Genomic DNA, 18,905 nt, shown 5'->3' with positions numbered 1-18,905 from the left:
CTGATACGTCGCCTCCATTTTTCTCGCACTGCAGTAAACGCAGCTAAGAGATGGCAATCAGGATGAATTCTGCAGCGTTTCCAACCAAACGGCTTTCCATTCACTGCCCCAAGCAAGCGGCAAGCATGAAAGCGTTCGGTGCTGATGTCTGCCTGTAATTCTTTTAAATTACATTATAAATTTTCATTCTGCCAAAACCATTTTAACCAATTCTCCATTTGTTGCAGAAATAGGGTGCGGAGTTGTGAACAGCTAGCAAGATTAACTAAAATGGTGTGCTCCCCTCCCTCCACACCCTCTATTAGAGGGGCTTAGGAACACTGGGAAATCTAAAATGCAGGCTGCAAAAGGAGCGAGGAACAAAAGCTGCTCGGGCGGGTGCTGGGTGCTCGGGCAGGTGTGCGGGGCGCAGAAGATGATGAGAGAAGCTGTGGCGTGAGGACCGCTCCCCCTTCTCATTCCTTTGTTTCCCGAGTGAAAAGCTGCGTGTTGTTCCTGTCTCCCCAAAGCAACCTTTAATGAACACTTGGTGACTGCAAAGAAAAACTCATTTCTTAAAGATGAAAGTTGCGAAAGCATGAGTCAAATATGAGTCACAGAGATTTTTAGAATCCCCTCCCCGGCTATTCTAGTAATCAAGAAAAGGATCACACAAAACTGCAACGAAGGAGCTAGATTTCTGAAACAAACAAACAAACAAACAAACAAACAAACAAACAAACAGGAATCCAGGCAGACAGTCTGCAGTGCTGTGGTAAACTTCTCCAGCTTGGCTTTTGTAACCAGAGAGCAGCATTCGCATGCGGCAGCTGGAAGCTGTTCAGTCTCCTGCTGAGCACGTGGAAGGCTGCCGGAGCCTGCTGTGCCACCGAGCCCGCCGTGCCGCTGGAGCCAGTGTGGTGGGCAATGTGCATCAGCTGTTAACAGGCGTGAGCAGGGGGCTGCTGCCAAACTACGACACACTCCACAGAGCTGTCCTTTGACCTCCACATGGACGCACATACAGAACACAGCACACATTAGTACACACACACACACACACACACACACACACACACACACACACGTGCGCGCGCATCACACTGGAGCAGAGGCTTCACAACCTCTGTGCCCTGTCATCATGGCTGGCAGCGTTCCAGTTATTCTGGGTCTGAAAGGAGGATATGGTAGCACAGATGCCCATAAGTGGGTAAGCGTGTATTTCAGTATGTGTGCATATATACACATACATATTAACACGAGTATAACCTAACCTACTTTGACTAATAGAATGGATATTCTAAAATGTCCATACAAATTCTTTTTTTTTTTTTTTTGTGGAGAATCAAAGTTCATTAAGAGATTTTTTAAGCATTAGAATTAAGAGAATGAAAGGCACTCGGAAAAAAAGGTACCATATACCCAAAGTGTAGGTGTGGAGAGTGGCCGTACTGTTTCCTGAGAGAGGGTTTTGCTGTTTAGTTCAGGTTCTCCTTGAATTCACCAGCTTCTTGTCAAAGTGCTGAGCTTCCAGGTGCCTCCACACCAGGCTTTTCACAGCTTTCCTTCCTTTTATCTTTTCCTCTTTCTGCCTTTCCTTCCTTGCTTCTTATTTGCATATTTGTGTACGTGTGTGGCATATGTATGTGCATTCATGAATATGTATATATGTGTATATGCATTGTGGGTATGTGTGCATATTCATGTGCAAATTCCTGTGTGTATGTAGTATTTCTATGTGCCTGTGAGTATGTGCTTGTGTATGCATGTGTGTGGTAAATTCGTATGTGAGGGTGTGTATTCATGTGAGGATGCTGTACATATGCGTGTTTCAGTGTGTACATGTGTTTCGTGTGTATGCATGTGTTTGTGGCACATGCATGTGTGAGGGCCTGTGTGAGTATATTGTGTGTATGCATGTCTGTACATGTCTATGTATGTATGTATGTATGTATGTATGTATGTGAGGGAGTGTGAAGATGTGTATCTGTACATATGCATGTGTGTGGTGTGTGCATGTATAAGGGTGTGTATGTCATATATAATGTATATTCATGTGTGTAATGTGTGTGCATGTTTACATGTGTCACACACATGCACATGGTGTATGCGAGTGTGAGGGTGTCCTCACCTGGGCAGGTCTACATGGAGGGCAGATGTTGATGTGGGGTGCTTCCCTCAATCGTGTCTCCGTTCTGTTGTTCTGTTTTAATTACTTGAGACAGTGTCTCTCACTGAGCCTGGAGCTCACTACTTCAGCTGGACTGGCCGGCCAGTGCGCCCCTAAGATCGGCCTCCCGCCTGCCTGCCTGGCCTCACCCTCATGCCGGGATTACAGGCATGCACAGCTATGCACTTACAGGGTTTGGGTTGCCTCATTCCCTTGCTTTTAAATTAACTGGATTATGTGCATCCAGTACAATAAGTACATTTTAAGACTCAGTTCACTTAGGGGCTGGAGAGATGGTTTGCAAAGGACCTGGGTTCAGCTCCCAGAACCCCATCAAGTAGCACAACTCCAGTTCTGCCTTCTGATCTCTGCAGGCACCTCCATGGCACACACACATCTTGCTAGGGGCTTGAACAGATAAACACATCTTTCAAAGAAACTAAGCCTAACCCTTCCACACAAGGCACCATGGAGGGTCTGTAACTTAGCTCAGGTCCTGTAGGAGGCAAGCGAAGGAGGATGCTAAGAATAAACATGAGGCACCTCCATCATTCCGAAAAGCAGGTGTTTTCCCCGATAGGTTACAGATTGACCATGGTCTCAACTGTCTGTTCTCTCAACAGTCTATAGCATGCACTGAGCACTCATCTACAAGGCCCCGTTCTCAGTGCTGAGAGCAGTCAGCAAGCTGTCTAACCTCTGGGAATTGTATTTTAATGGAGGAGATGGATAAATTAAGAAAAGTGAAAATAACTGCAGAAACTAACTAGCTATCGCGCTGGTTAATTTTTGTCAACTTGACTAAGGTCACACTGGAAGAGGGGAAACTCCGCCGAGTTTGCACCTCCATCAGATTGGCCTGTGGGCATGGGGCATGTTTGTGGGGAATTTTCTTCACTAATGGTTGATGTGGGAGAGACCAGCCCACTTTGGGCCCTGCCACCCCTGGGCCCTGGTATCGGGTGGCGTAAGAAAACAGACTGTGCATGCCAGCCCCAGGGAGCAGGCCAGGAAGCAGTGTGCCTCCGTGGTTCCACTTCAGGCCCTGCCCTGACTTCCCTGTGAGGTGAGAGGAGCCCACTCTTCCCAGCTTGTGTTTTTAATGTCTTATCACAGCAACCGAGAGGAAACTACAAGTTACCTACTGCTACACAACTAACCATCCAAAACTGGGGTTGAAAACTGTTCATTTTCTCATTTGAGGCTGAGTTCTGGATAGTTTTCTGGTACCGCACGGTATATTGGCCGAGCTCATTCTTGGGTTCAGAATCTGTCTGCAGGTTGTGGAAAGTCTTCCTGTGTACCCTAGATTAGCCTGGAACTCATGACCTTCCCATACCCACCTCCTGACTGCTGAAATGGCAGGCATACACCACCTATGGGTCACTTTTAATCCACCAGAGATGTGAACAGGGTTGATGCAAGTGCAGACATGGGTAGGCAGAGCCAGTGCCTTTCCAGAATTAAGGAGGCCTCCTGAGGTGCTGACAGTGGTCCAGCAGCAAGGATTAAAGGAATAGCAAGTGCAAAGACATCCAGGCAGGAACAGGTGCAGAATATCAAAGGAACAAGAAGAATTCTAGCAAACCAACTAGCTGAATGAAAGACAAAGGGGAAATGTCAGAGATGGTTGTAAAGAGGTGAACAGTCCATGACAAAAGGGCCCATCGTCCATAACAAGGAACTTAGACACCATTATGTATATACAGTAGAGAGTTATTTAGAGGGGAGAAGCAAGAAGACAGCTTAAGTGTTTTGATGGAATGCAATGTTACTGGCAATGGAAAGAAGCAGTCAGAATGTGTGGGGGGAGTTTTGGGATGAAGTTTCATATCAGTCAACTGGTTATGAAGCTAGTGAAAAGAAGGAATTTTGTTTGTTCTTTTATTTTCTGAAACAAGATCTCATTCTGTAGCCTAGGTTAACTGCAAACTTGCAGTAATCCTCCTGCCTTGGCCTTCAGAGTCCTGGAATAACAAGTATGCACCACCACACTGGCAGAGAAAGATAATGATTAAGCCTGGAATGATTTGGGGGCCTGAGTAATTGGGAGAATCGTGGTCCCAAATACATCTTCATGTCCGTCTAAGGCCATGAAAAGAAGGTAATTTCTCTTTATCATTACCCGTGCAGTGCCTCTTTCCTTTAAAAGCATGTGTGAGTGTTCACCTGCATGCATGCATGTGCCCTGCATGAATGCCGATTACCCTTAGGAGCTGGGGGGGGAGGGGGGTACCAGAGCCTCTAGACCTGGAGTTAGAAATAGCAGGGAGCTGCCGTGTGGGTGCTGGGAACTAACCCAGGTCCTCCGCAAAAGCAGCCAGTGCTCTTAACTACCAAGCCATCTCTCCACTTCCCCTCTCCCCTTCTGGACTGAGTCTTACTATGTAGTCCTGGTTAGCCTAAAACTCACTGTGTAGTCCAGCCTGGCCTCCAACCATAATTCTCCTGCCTCAGGCTTCTGAGTGCTGAGACTTGAGAAAGTTAAAACATGGAAAGAACGGTCATGAGGTGGCTCAGTGGGTAAAGGGACCTGGTGCCAAAGCTGATGACCCAAGCTCTGCTCCAAGATCCACACGCTGACAGAAGGAAACGGATTCTGGCAAGTTTTTCTCTGACCTCGTGAACACAGAGACAGGCAGATGTACACACATGGAAAATAAGTCAAAACGCAAAGCACACATACAAGGCACATCTGAAAGTTAAGGAAATAAATCCACAAATTTGTCTTTTTAGAGACAGGCTCTCACTAGGTAGCCCTGGCTGGCCTCCAATTAACAGAGCTCTCCCTCTCCCAATTAATTGCCTCTCCCTCCTGAATGCTGGGATTAACGGTGAGTACCACCATGATATGCTATTTTATTTTATTTTTTTTTTTACTTTTTTGAGACAGAGTTTCTCTGTGTACCCACTCTGGCTGTCCTGGAACTTGCTCTATAGACCAGGCTGGCCTCAAACTCAGACCCACCTGTCTCTGCCTCCCAAGTGCTAGGATTAAGGGTGTGTGCCACCACTGTCTAGCTCTGCTATTTTATTTTTTTTATTTTTAAATTTTATTTACCTTTATTTTATATGCACTGGTGTTTTGCCTGCATGTGTATCTATGTTAGAGTTACAGACAGTTGTGAGCTGCTGTGTGGGTGCTGGGATTTGAACCCTGGTCCTCTGGAAGAGCAGTCAGTGCCCTTAACTGCTCAGCCGTTCCTCCAGCCTCCCACTATTTTATTTTTAACTATGTGTGTATGTCTGTGTGTTACATGCACATGAGTGCAGGTGTCCAAGGAGGCCGGAGCTGCTGGCTCCTCTGGAGCTGCCATGACAGCAGTTGAGGGCCACCTGACAGAACCTGGGGCCCTTGTAAGGGCAGTATATGCTCTTAACCAGTGAACCGTCTCTCCAGCCCCCGAGCTTGTTTCCTTACTTCCTTAATTTCTACAACCCTTACGATGTAAGCTCTAGGATCGAGCTGAGTGATCACACTCCTCCCTAAACAACAATTGCCAGATTCTTGTCCCAATAGCAAGCTTACTGAGCATATCAGGTACATAATTGACCAGTGATGGAAAAGTATGGAGGTAGAGGCAGGATGGTCAGAAGTTCAAGGTCACTGTTGGGATACCTAGTGAGTTCAAGGCCAGCCCAGTCTACTTGAGACTCTTGTCTATTAAAAAAAAAAAAAAATTGGAGAAATGCCTGGTGTGGTAGCACATACCTGTAATCCCAGCACTCTGGGAGTTTGAGGCAGGTGGATCACTGTGAGTTTAAGGTCAGTCTGGTGTACAAAGTGAGTCCAGGACAGCCAAACTTACAAAGAGGAACCCTGTCTCAAAAAAACAAGAAAAAAATGGAGATAATTCTACTATGCTTAACAATAGTGTATCATTCAGTAACTCAGGATGACCCGTAACTCACTATGTACCCAGGCTGTCCTCCAGCTTGAGATCTGCCTCTGCCTCCTGAAATCTGGGCTTACAGGCACACAGCATCACACCAACTTAAGTTATGTCTGCTTGAGTTTTCTTTTGTGGAGCTGGGACAGAAATCCGGGCCTCACACATGCGAGGTAAGTTCTGTCCAGCTTAGCCCCAGCCCTAAAACACAGCTTCTTTAGACTATTTTATTTTGTCTTATGCTTTTTAAAATAGACTTATTTAGTCAGTCAGTTATTTAATGTATGAATGCTCTATCTGCATGTACACCTGCAGGCCAGAAGGAGGCACCAGATCTCATTATAGGCTGTTATAAGCCACCATGTGGTTGCTGGGAATTGAACTCAGGACCTCTGGAAGAGCAGCCAGTGCTCCTAACCACTGAGCCATCTCTCCAGCCCCTTTGTCTTGTGTTTTTAATAGCACTGACTTCATTTTTTTTCCTTCAAACAGCTTCTTAGTCTGACCCGACCCTGGTGGGGTCTCATGAAAGAGAACGCAGTGGTGAAAGGGATGCAGAAGATCCAATTATCACGACTAACTGTACTGACGACAACGGGAGCTACAGCAGAACAATAACAAAAGCAATAATAGCCGCCACCCCGTGCTCACGGCGTGTGCCAGGCGGTGAGAAAGGCTTGTTATTGTCGTTTTTGTTTTTAAATATTTGTTTTTATTTTTTAGCTTTGCATTGATTCTTTGTTAATTTCACATCAGGCACTCCAATCCCATCCCTTCCCACAGATTCATATCTGCCTGCCGCTCTCCCCCCAAAGAAAATAAAATATAAGAACAAAACAAAGAGCCCATCTCATGGTGGACGCTGTAGTGTGTCACAGTGCGCCCCACAATATACCCTTTTGTCCTCAACCCTTTACTGGCAAATGTTCACTGCAGTAACTCATTAGTCTGGCTCATGATCCAGTACTGACTTCAATTCCCAGTCTGGCCTAGACAGGGTCTCATATTAAGGCAGAACATAGTTTTTCTTTCTTTCTTTCTTTCTTTCTTTCTTTCTTTCTTTCTTTCTTTCTCTCTCTCTCTCTCTCTCTCTCTCTCTCTCTCTCTCTTTCTTTCTTTCCTCTCTCTTTCTCTCTCTTTTTTTCTCTCTCTCTCTGAGACAGGGTTTCTTTACACAGCAGACCAGGCTGGCCTCACATTCAGATATCCACCTGTCTTTGCCTCCTGAGTGCCGGGATTAAAGGCGTGCACTCCCTACCATGCCTGGCCTAGAATTTAGCATTTTCCAGTTTCATAAATGACAGGGAAAAACAACAAAAAACAACTTAAGCATCAGATAAAGGCCTACAGACAAACAAGACTTTTTATTCCACTTGGAAGTCACATGAATATTAATTACAAGCAGAGCTACACTTGTGAGGGGCATGTAGCAAGTGCTTGCATTTACAGTCATTAAGTCTTCACAGCAGCTTTAGAGACAGGAGCCATTCTAATCTCTTTCTACAGACTAGGAAACAGCCCAGGATAGCCTTGAACTTGCTGTGCAACCAGGATCGCCATGAACTTCTGACCATCCTGCCTCCACTTCTTAAGTGCCAGGATTACAGGTGTGTGCCACTTTGCCTGGTTTAGGAGGTACTGGAGATGGGATCCAGGCCTTTGTGCATTCTAGGAGATGGCTGTAAATTGAGGTTGTCCTTTGCTTGTGCCTATGAGCTTTTGAAAGTATAAATGACTAAATTGGGCGAGCAGCACCTCCAAGTAAAGGCTTTGCTTATGGTTGCAGACATAGTTAAGAAACAAAGGAGACTGTCTCAGAAAGAAAAGACTGAAAAACCCATAGCAGTCTTATTTGAAACTGCTAGCCCTTTTCCAAATTGATAAACCAAAACCAAAACCAAGGGTTACCTATCAAGGAAACAACTGCATAGGTTAATTTACAAATGTATCACATGTGGAAAAAACAAGAAACAGTGAATATCTAGTATCTCAATATTATATCTCGGTGTACTAATTTTCAAATTAGAGAGATGTGAGCCACAGGAAAACAGTGATGACAAAGAGAAAGTAAGAGGCCAACAGAAAAGAGAAGTCAGGAGAAAGCCATGCAGAAAGGGCAGCTGGTAGATTACAAGAACTATTTCTACAGGAGTGAGTGATAAAAATAAATCATACTTACAATTTGAGATTCCCGGCCCTTAGGAAACGTTTTTGCAACATTGAGGCCGTCAATAACAACATCAAAAGGAGGGCAGGCATTCACAAAGCTCTCAAATCTTTTCAGTTCCTGGAAAGGCAAAGCCAGAGGAAACACGAACAGGAGTTAGGGCTGCGGATGCAGTTCAGCCGGTGGAGTGCTAGTCTACACTGCCTGAGAGTCTAGGGACTGGGGATACGAGCCTCGCCTCAGGTTGGATCCTCAGCATGGTATAAACTAGGTCTGTCGCTCAACCCTGAGAAGCAGAGGCAGGAGGAGCAGAAAGTTCAAGTTCATCTTTAGTTACACAAGGAATTTAGGGCAGCCTGAGGCGGAGAAGAGCCTGTCTCACATCAAACAGATCTAAAAAGAACTAGACCAGAAACTAGACAAAGACTACACTGTAAACATGCTGAGGTGAGTTCACATAGTTTTAGTAACTGAAAATACTCCTCCCATAAAAACGACCCCCCCCCGCCCAGTTCCAAAATGAAGTCTAAAAAAAGGCTGCATTTAGATGGCAACTGCATAGTTATCCAGTGTTCTCTAGTCTCTCAGTACTTTCCCTCACAGGACATCTTGACACGAATAGTCATGAGGAGACTGGAGTACTGACATTTTTAAGTCCCGTTCTGTAAGCCAAGAGAAGTGAACAGTTACCTGGCAACCGTGGTGAGAACAAGGATCTACATTTTAAAATCTTTGTTTATTTATAGTTTTCTGTGGCACACTCCTTAACCTTAGCACCATGACGGTAGATACAGTCAGATTTCTGTGAGTCTGAGGTCAGCCTGGTCTACACAGGAAGTTTTGAGCTAGCTATGATTACATAGTAAGACCATCTCAAAATATATATATATATATTATATATATATTTATATATAATATATATATATTTTTTTCTTGAATTTTCTTTTTTGAAACAAGGTTTTTCTATGTAGCTCAGGCTGGTCTCACTGTACTCTAAGTTGGCCCTGAACTTAGGATCCTCCTGCCTCTGCCACCTGAGTGCTGGAGTTATAGGTATGGGTACAGGACGACAGGATGAAAAGTAAATTACTGAACCTACTAGCGTCAAATAGTAAGTATTGATATGGATTATTATATACTGATAGGATTTAGATTGTTCTGTTTGACTTTTGCTTAATGTATTGTACATATGCAACTTACTTGAAAATGTGACGTAAAGTTCCAGTTTTATTAAAGCTAACAATTGTACACTGTTCAGGATGAATGGAGATACAAATTAGCAGTCATCTATAAATAATCTTACTTGTAGTCTTGTTAGATAATAGTTTAATTAATTATAGAAAAAAGCTTTATTTAGTCTCTTGTATATGTTTTCACGGTTAAGTAGATAGTACATAGCTAGAAACATGCAACATTGCTCTACAGACAGACAGATAGACAAATGATCTTCAAACACTTCAGAGATCTATAGACTATGGCATTTAAGATGTTTTAATAATAAAAGGCTTTTCTGACATCTGGTCCTGGCAGCACCTCTAATATATTTCAAAGAAGATGGTGGGCATCAAAGAAACAAGTATGACGCGACAGCCCCTGGAGGAAAAACTGACCTTCAACTGCTGACGGCAGGCTGTTTGAACAAACGTGAGCAAGCAGGACACTGGAAAACTGACTGTCCAGCTTTGCAGAGACTAAGGGGTCAGTCCTTCAAAATTCCTGCTTCACAGAAAAGCCTCTCAGGTATTCTGGGCCAGGAGGCTGAAGACTGGATGTCCAACAACAGAGAAACCTCTGGGGATTGTCCAGGCAGTCAACTGTCTCTGTCATTTCTACAGTTCTGGAAGCTGTTTGCTCTGTGCTTCCTACATACTTAGGTAATATTATTTCCTTCAAAGGGCTCTGATGGGGTTGAAGACTAGATAGTCATAGTCTTATTATAATTAAGTTCAGTTGTTTAGAAACTAAGAAAATGTTTTAGGTCTAAAAAGATGTTTTAAGATCTAGATAGATGTTTTCAGGTTGATAGATTAAAAAATAATGAACTCTGGATTCACCAGGATAAGATAGATAATGGAATACTTTTTCCAAGGATGCCAAATACAAATGGACATGACATTATAAATATAATTTTTACCTGATAATTTTCATAATTATTCTTATTGTATACAGTATAGTCAGAGGCTATCAACACAAATTTTGGCAGAGATCAGCAGATAAAATAAAGACTAACCCTGATTAAATACAGGAAAATTAAGTGGGGCTGATCAGGTGGATCAGTAGGTAAGGGTGTTTATTGCCAATCTGACAGTCGGAGTTCAAGTTCCAGAGTCCACATGGTGAAAAAGAAAACTGACACTCAAAGTCGTCCTCCTATCTTTCACAAGCATGCATGTCTGTAATTGTTAACCGACGACTTTTTAGGACATGGCTTTAAAAGTAAATCCATATGAGCTCGGTGGTGCTCATCTTTAATCTTAGAATTTGTGAGGCAAAGGTGGGCAGGTCTATGTGAGTTTCTGGCTACACAATGAGACCCTGTCTCAAAAACAAAGCAAAAATGGAGTGGTAGTGTAATTTCAATACTCTGGAGGTAGAGATGGAGAGGTCAAAGTTTAAGGTCATCTGTATGCATAATTTGAAAACAGCTGGATTACAAGAAAGGTCTTCCTTTCTTTCCTTTTTTTTGTATGTGTGTGGGTAGCAAGATTGGGTTTCTCTGTGTAGCCCTAGCTGTCCTGGAACTTGCTCTGTAGACCAGGCTGGCCTTGAACTCAGAGATCTGCCTGACTCAGCCTCTCAAGTTCTGGGATTAAAAAGATGTGTACCACCACCACCTGGAGAGAAATTTTTTTCTTAAGAAAATAAAAAATACAACAATGGGCATAGAGGCACACAACCTATAATCGCAGCATTTGGGAGACTGAGGCAGGAGGACCAGAAGTTCAAGGTCACCCTCTGCTACATAGAAAATCTGAGGTCTGCCTGAGCTATATGAGACACTGTTCCCCCCCATCAAAGTATATCTTGAGTTTAAATTAAGGAAAAAAACCTCTTGCTACTATAAGATTGAAAGATGTATTTTAAAAAAAAAAGAGTAAAATAAAATGAACTCTAAGGCAAAAAGAAGTTTTGAATTCTTTACCTTATCCAAGTTCATATTAGACACAGCAAAGCAGGGATGCTGTGTTGTTGCCACTGTAACACCGCAAACGCATGCTAAGCAGGCAAGGAACTGAAATTTTAAAAAGACACGTGGTCTCCAGGGCAAAGGAAAAACCAATTTATAATTATATATAAGTCTTAAGGCCCGCAGGGCAGAACCTGACTCTAGTTACAATTCCCCTAATAGTATGTGAGAAAACTAATACGTTGAGCAAGTGATTTTTCTTGGTAAACAGAGATGCTAAAATTCTTAATAAACAAATGTGTTAGTCTCATGCCTATAAGCCAATACCTGAGAGGCTATGGTGTGTTCTAGGCTAGCCTGGAGAATGTAGTGAATTTCAGGCCAGCCTGAGTTACACAGTATAACCCCGTCTTTAAAAAACAAAAACAAGGAAATAAGAGAATAAATTATAAGCTTTCTTTTCTCTTTTCCTTTTTTTTTTTTCAGATTTATTGTGTGTACACGAGTGTTCGCTTCCACGAAGGCACGTGCGCATTTACGCCTGGTGTTGAAGAAGGACAGAAGAGGGCACTGGATCTTCGAGGCAGGAGTTACAGATAGTTGTGAACCACCATCTGGGTGCTGGGAACTGAATCCGAGCCCTCTAAAAGTACCATTAACTGAGCTGCCATCTCTCCAGCCCCAATAATAAGCTTTCTGTTCAATTTAAAATGATGAACCATGCACGAAAAGGCTTATTTCTGGTTTTAAATCCTGATACATAGAAGGGCAGCTTGGAGATATGGAGATACATATCCCAAACTTTACAACAGAAAAAGACCAGTACAGAGTCTCTCAATGTAGCCCTGACTGCCCTGGAACTTGATACACAGGGCGGGCTGACCTTGAACTCACAGAGATCTGGTTGCCTCTTCCTCTGTAATGAAGACCAGTGATCTGAGCATGCATCAGTGTGCTGCAGACACAGCATTTTTTAAGAGAGAGAAGGAATATTAAAACAACTGGCTTTAGTCATACCGAAAGTGGAAAAGCAGGGGAATGCCAGCTATTTTGGGCACAAGCAATGTTCCTAACGTGGGGACATCAATAAGAAAATAACTTTTACATCTACTGTCTAAATTATGTGACTCCTTTAGGACACGGTTCCCAAATAATCCCTAACACTAAGACAGGAACACAAGGAGTTAGATATGAGGTAACCGAGGAAGTTGCAGGTGTAGTTCTTGGTAGTGAAAGCTCCTGGCGCTCAAAACATCCCGTCGTGGTTAAATATCTTGTGGCCCTTCATCCTGCTACAGCAGTAACTCGGGTGCCAGGACAGTTTCCAAACTGATTCATCTGTGCACTAGTGAAGGGCCTGTGCCTGCCAAAGACCCCAGCTTCACTAGAAGAGCATTTGCACTGTGGCTTGTCTTAGGCTGAATTATTTCCTTCAATAAGACAAGAACTGAGAAGAACTTGTATCAATAACAGCACAACTGCCTCAGTGCCAGTAGGAAAGCTAAGCCTCATGTACAGAAGGCGCTATTAGAGCCTGACAGTTAGAACAGGCTGGAGAACAGAAGCCTTTCTCAAACCGTGTCGAACAGAAAGTTTAGAAAGTTCAGGCTTGTTATTTAGTAGGAAGTTGGGAGAGAAACTTTAATTTCCCACAGTTGTTTCATTACCTGTGACTACTATAGTATGACAGCCTACAGGGAATGGAAATAAAAATTCTATGTGTGTGCACTGTCACAGATGTGCAGGTGCATATGTGTGCAAGTGTGCGTCCATGTGTACAGACACGTGACAGCCAGAGACAAGCTTGGACATCATCCTCAGGAACAGCATCTAGCTCTTTGAGATAGGTCCTTCACTGGCCTGAGCTCAGCAATAGAGTCAGCAGGCCAGGGCTCATCCTGTCCATCTCCCAGTGTTGGTCAGACAAATGCACCCACCATATCCAGCATTTTGACACTGGTTGTGAGGATAGAACTCAGGCCAATTGAGCCTTTCTGTAACCCTGAAACCTTGTAATCTTATTGCACTTTTCTTATTTCAGCAAGAAGAGAGAAAAGAGAAAAAAAAAAGCAAGCAAAACTTCCTGCTATATTCTGGTTGTGGTGGCCCAGGCATGTAATCCCAGCACTCAGGGAGGCAGAGGCAGGTAGATCTCTGTGAGTTTGAGACCAGCCTGGTCTATAAAGCAAGTTCAGGACAGTCAAGGCTACACAGAGTAACCCTATCTTGGAAAACCAAAACCAAAACCAAAACCAAAGCCAAAACAAACCAAACAAAAAACCCAAAAGCCTTCCTGCCATAAATACCTCCCCAAATTTTTGTAGAATGGTTGTGAGCCACCATGTGGTTGCTGGGAATTGAAGGACAGCCAGTGCTCTTAACCTCTAAGCCATCTCTCCAGCCAACCTTGAACTTTTAATACTCCTGCTTCTATATCCCATGTGCCAGGGCTGCAAGCAATTGCCACCATGCTTCTTTTATGTGGTGCTAGCGATTGTTCAGGCTTTGTTCAGACTTGGTAAACTCTCTACCAACTGAGCTATATATCCAAACCCAAAACACTTTTAATGAAAGATTGAACTTAAAAGAAAACGAAACAAAACACTAATTCTACAGGTGCTGAAGACAAAACCAGATCTTTGAAAGTGGGGGTGGTGAGCATGAGCACTGAAGCTGACGCTGCAAGGGGGAAGAATAAAGGAAGAGGGCTAGGTGGTGGTCGACGTGGGAAGGTGGTAGTCATTAGTCTTTTGATGCCCCTGTGGGAAATGGCAACCTAGCAATCCCTGGGCCTAAATGAGATGCGAAGCAAACTCCTGAAGAAATAAAGAATCTTTATAAATAAACACACTTTTTTTTTTTTTAAAGTCATCCATCACAGTCAAAGAGAGGAAGAAGATTCCTGGAGAAAAGGTGCCCACAGGCATATGCAGTAACTAAGTCTAGAGTAATAACGTAAACAAAGTTGCCATGTGCACAGAACGAATGCATGAGCCAGACCCAGCCTAGTACTGTCTCTTGGGCATTTGGCAGAAGCAAACAAAACTTTCCTGGGGAGCCCATCAACAGCCATGGTCACAACAGCATTCCCATAGAGGGGAAAAATCTCTCTCAAAATGCATTCATTAGTTCACTATACACACACAGGAAACTATCAATTGTGTGTGAGTCCTCTCACAAAAGAAGGACTGAGTCCAAAGAACTCAGGATAATGAATAAACATTGAATGACCTAATGGATACTATAAAATAAATGCTAAATTCCAGGCAAGGTGACACTTGTAATCCCAGGACTGAGGAGACTGAGGCAGATGGATCAGTTTGAAGCCAGTCTGGGCTATATAATAAAACCTGTCTAAAGAAACAAATAATAGTTTTATAAAAATAATTAAAACAGAAAAGAAAAAAAATTTTAAATCCTAAGAAATTGGAACATAAGTCCTGCAACTAAATATATGAAGTAGGGGCTGGAGGGATGTCTCAGGGGTTAAAATCACTGGCTGCCCGTCCAGAGGAGCTGGGTTTGGTTCCTAGTACCCACATGACAGCTCATGGTCGTAACTCCAGCTTCTGGGGACCTAAAAACTTCTTCTGGTATCCTTGGATGTCAGGCACACACATGGTGCACACATACACACGCAGACAAAGTACGTGTGTGTGTGTGTGTGTGTGTGTATAATGCTTACGCATTCTTTTAAAAGAGTCGGAAATAGAGTTAGAGGCACAGCTCAGCGGCTGAGTGCGTGCATGCATGTTTGAAGACCCAGGTTCACCCCCCAGCAGGGCACCAAAAGCACAACTGAAATAACCGAAACCACGTGGATGGGAGAAAAGTAAACAGAACCTGTGGAATATCTACATGCTGGGATACTGCACAGCAGTGAGAGGGAACATGAGACAACACAAACTCAGAGCAGCAATAAAGCTAAACCTCAGGGACTGCAGAACACGCTACTAAGTGAAAAGCAGACAAACTAAAGGGCCCGTGGCCTAAGAGTTTCATTTTACTAAGTGTTTAACAAAGCTAAACTACAGAGAACAGCCTGGTGCTTTTCTGGAACTGGGTTTAAAAGCAAGGCTAACCCCGACGAATCTGACAGAACTTTTGGGAGAACAGAAGAAGCCTAATATTGCAGTATAGTAGAGGTCACATGGATTCATAAACTCACTCGAAAATTATTAAATTTTACACTTACAATGAGTGAATTATGGCCTTCAAATTATTAAACACTGCCTGTGGGGACAGAGAAACCCTAACTAGATGGATGAGAATAGACTTCTGGGGCCTGCGAGATGGCAAAGGTGCTTGCTGCCAAGCCAGATGACCTAAGTCTGGTGCCTCACAAGGCGGAAGTCGAGAACAGCCTCTGGGAAGCTGTTCTGATTTCCACATGCATGCTGTGGTACAGAAATGCACACACAGCAAACCAATAACTATACAAATACACAAAACAAGTAGTAAGACCTCAGAAGGGGCAGTAAGAACAAATCTAGAGAAGTTATTCCCAGCCAGGCATGGTGGCCTGTGATCCCAGCACTTGGAAAGGCAGAGGCAGGATCTCTGTGAGTTTGATGCCAGCCTGGTCTACAAAGTGAGTCCAGGATAGCCAAGGCTGCCCGGAGAAACCTGTCTCAAAAAACTAAGAAAAACTGAAAAAATAAAAAAAGAAAGAAAGAAAAGAAAAAAGTTATTCCAAAATATAATTCAAATGTATAAAGTAATGAATACACTAAGGATTAAGAAACACAGAGAATGAGTAGGAATTTTAGAATTCTTAGCTCTTTGAAGCTTGGCGGCATGAAGGCTGAGAATTGTGCAGGATCGATTCAAGATGTGAAAGCTCACTTTCCAGAAGCTGATAAATCTGAAGCAGGCAAGCGAGCATACCCGCATCCAGGTGTGCCACAGTGAAAGGAGAGAAAAACAACTGTAAGAACAAGAGACCCTGTGCAATGGGACAGGAGCTGGAGGGAAAGGGAGCGTCTCAACAGTACCAACACATCGAGAAACTGCCACGTGGGCTCTGTGTTCAGAGCACTGCAGGGAACACTAGTCTGTTACAGCCCGTCGGAGTGAGCGACACTGACATTTCCAAAGAATGAAAGCATCTCAGCTCGTCAATGCAGCTCAGTTCACCAGGACGCTGGCGGTCTGCTGAGAATGCGGGGCTGGAGCTACGCATCCACGAGTTGCTGGTGTGCGCGGGCTGAAGAAAACCCTAGGAGGTTCTGAAGTGCGAGGAGAGTGAGGAGAGAGGAAGCAGAGGGAGGAAGCCCGGGGTGAAGGACCCTGAGAAACACCAGAACTCAGGGCTAGGCAGAAGCTTGCGAGTCAGTCCCAAAAGGCGCTCCAGCATGTTTTACTCGGGGGGAGCTATTTTCTACTAAGAAGGACAATCAGAAGCGGGGGAGATGGCTCAGTGTGTCAATAAGGCATTAGCCCCACTACCATGAGGCCCAGAGTTTAGAACCCCAGCACACACATAACTGTCAGGAGGCGTGGTGTCCTCCTGTAACCCCAGCACGCAGGAGGCATAGTCCAGAGATTGCGGAAGCGAGCTGGCTAGCCAGACTAGCCAAACCGGACAGCTCGGGACTCAGTACACAAGGTGGGGAGTAATCACAGAAGCCATCCGACACCAGCCTCTGCCCCGCCCTAACACACTAGCATACACCATGCACATGAACACTGGCATATACATGAGCATATATACCATGCAGCATAAATGCAATAAAATGAAATAAAAATGACAAAGGCTGTAATCTCTGTCAGTGACAATACGATTTAGAAATGGGCTAGGCTTTGGACTCAGGCCTGTGTATAGCCAGGAGCTCCTCCACTCATTATTGGCAAAGCAAGTGGTCTTGCACCTCACTGATAAACACAGTAACAAATCTGAAGGTCTGAGGAGTACTCTGAGGAGACACAGCACAGTTCTCTAACCCGCGGGACACGGCTTAATCATTTCACTCTCCCAGGGAATTATGTTGGCAATATATTTCAAAATCTAAAAATACTGTTATTCTATTGGACCCAATAATTTTATTCTGGCCTGATAAACATTTTTACTTCTATGGGGATCAATACTTAAAAGCTACAAACGTACAGTAAGTACATCAAAAACCTGCTCAGCATATGTTAGAGGTTAGAATTCAGTAGCCAGCTGTGGTGGGCTGTGTTCCAAACCCCAGTCTTTGGGAGGCGAAGGCAGGACGATGAGCCCTTCAGGTAAGCCTGGGCTACAGTGAGTTCCAGGTCAGCAGGGCTGACGGAGGCTCAGTTCAAACAGGAAGCAGGGGCTGGAGAGAGCTGCTAAGAGTGTGCGCCGTTCTTGCCGAGGACTGACTTCCAACTCCCATTCCCAGAGCCAAGTCAGGCAGCTCAGAGCCTCCCGTGACCCCAGCACCAGATACACACATGCACACATGAGCACACACACACTCTATATAATTCTCAAAGAAAAGCAATCAGATATGTGGCTATCCAAGGCTCTTTTTAATACTCTATAGATTTTTCATTTATTCTGAAAAACTCGCCATTTTAATTTCCTTTTAAAGAAGTGTGTGTGTGTATGTGTGTTGTACGCGCACTTTAGCTTTGGTATGTGATGTGTGAATGTGTTCTAGCTGTGTGTGCCAATGTGTGCATGAATGCACGCACATGTGTGCACGAATGCACGTGTGCACATGTATGTGGTGGTCGGGTGTCTTCTAGTAGCCCTGTCCATCTTAACTTTGGGACAGGATCTCCCACTGAACTTGAGGCATGTCAATTTGGCTAGTCCAGCCAGTGAGCTCTGAAGAGCCACCTACTTCTGTGTCCTCACCCGGCCCTAGGGTTATGGACATGGGTTACCACACTGGGTTTTTACAAAGATGCCAAAGATCCAAATCTAAGTCGTCAGGCTTTCATTGCAGGCATCTATTTATTGACTGAGCCGTCACCCCACCCCCAAGAATAACTATCAGCTTGATCACACATATGACTAGTTGTTAGAGAAGCTAGGAAGACTCTACTGGAAATAAGGGCATCTAGGTCTGCACCTATCTGCTGGGTCGTCCCCTACTGTGTGTGACCTCGACCTAACATCTTACTTTTCTAGGTCTCCAGTTCCTCAGTATAAAACAGGGCAATTAACGCCTGCCTTAAAGAGCTAGCATAAAGACACATTAAAATTGGAGCGAGGGACGTTGCTCAGAGGGTGCGAGGACAAACACGAGCTCTCGCGCTTAGATCTCCAGCACTCACAGAAACACCCAAACGACACCATGCAAGCCTGTAACTCTAATGCCTGCCAGGGGTGAAGGTGGGGTTCGCACAGGATTGCTGGGGCTGGCTGCCTGTCAGCCTAGTTCCAGGTCAGTGAGAGACAAGGCAAGGCAGAGAGTGGCAAAGCAGGACACCAGGCATCAGGCATCTTCTGTGACTTCTACATATATTGGGCAAAGACATACAAACATATACACACATATATTTGTCATACACACACACACACACACACACACACGCATGCACGCACACAAAATTGAATGGTTTCATGACAAAAAGTCTATACTACAGGGCTGGAGACAT

General features: G+C 44.2%; 1 protein-coding gene across 2 annotated transcripts in view; it reads right to left on the bottom strand.

Annotated features, from left to right (window-relative positions):
• Prorp (protein only RNase P catalytic subunit) overlaps nt 1–18,905 on the bottom strand; it is an 82,638-nt gene that overhangs the window by 38,192 nt on the left and 25,541 nt on the right. For both annotated transcript variants that reach the window (XM_060387505.1, XM_060387506.1), the window contains one exon: nt 8,219–8,326. In XM_060387505.1, the coding sequence (XP_060243488.1) occupies nt 8,219–8,326 (108 nt within the window). The remainder of the gene's footprint in view (nt 1–8,218; nt 8,327–18,905) is intronic.

This window comes from Meriones unguiculatus, chromosome 7, assembly GCF_030254825.1.
Source record: "Meriones unguiculatus strain TT.TT164.6M chromosome 7, Bangor_MerUng_6.1, whole genome shotgun sequence".
NCBI classification, from domain to species: Eukaryota; Metazoa; Chordata; class Mammalia; order Rodentia; family Muridae; genus Meriones; species Meriones unguiculatus.
Note: the sequence above shows the minus strand (reverse complement) of the source record. Positions and strands in the feature narration are given on the sequence as shown.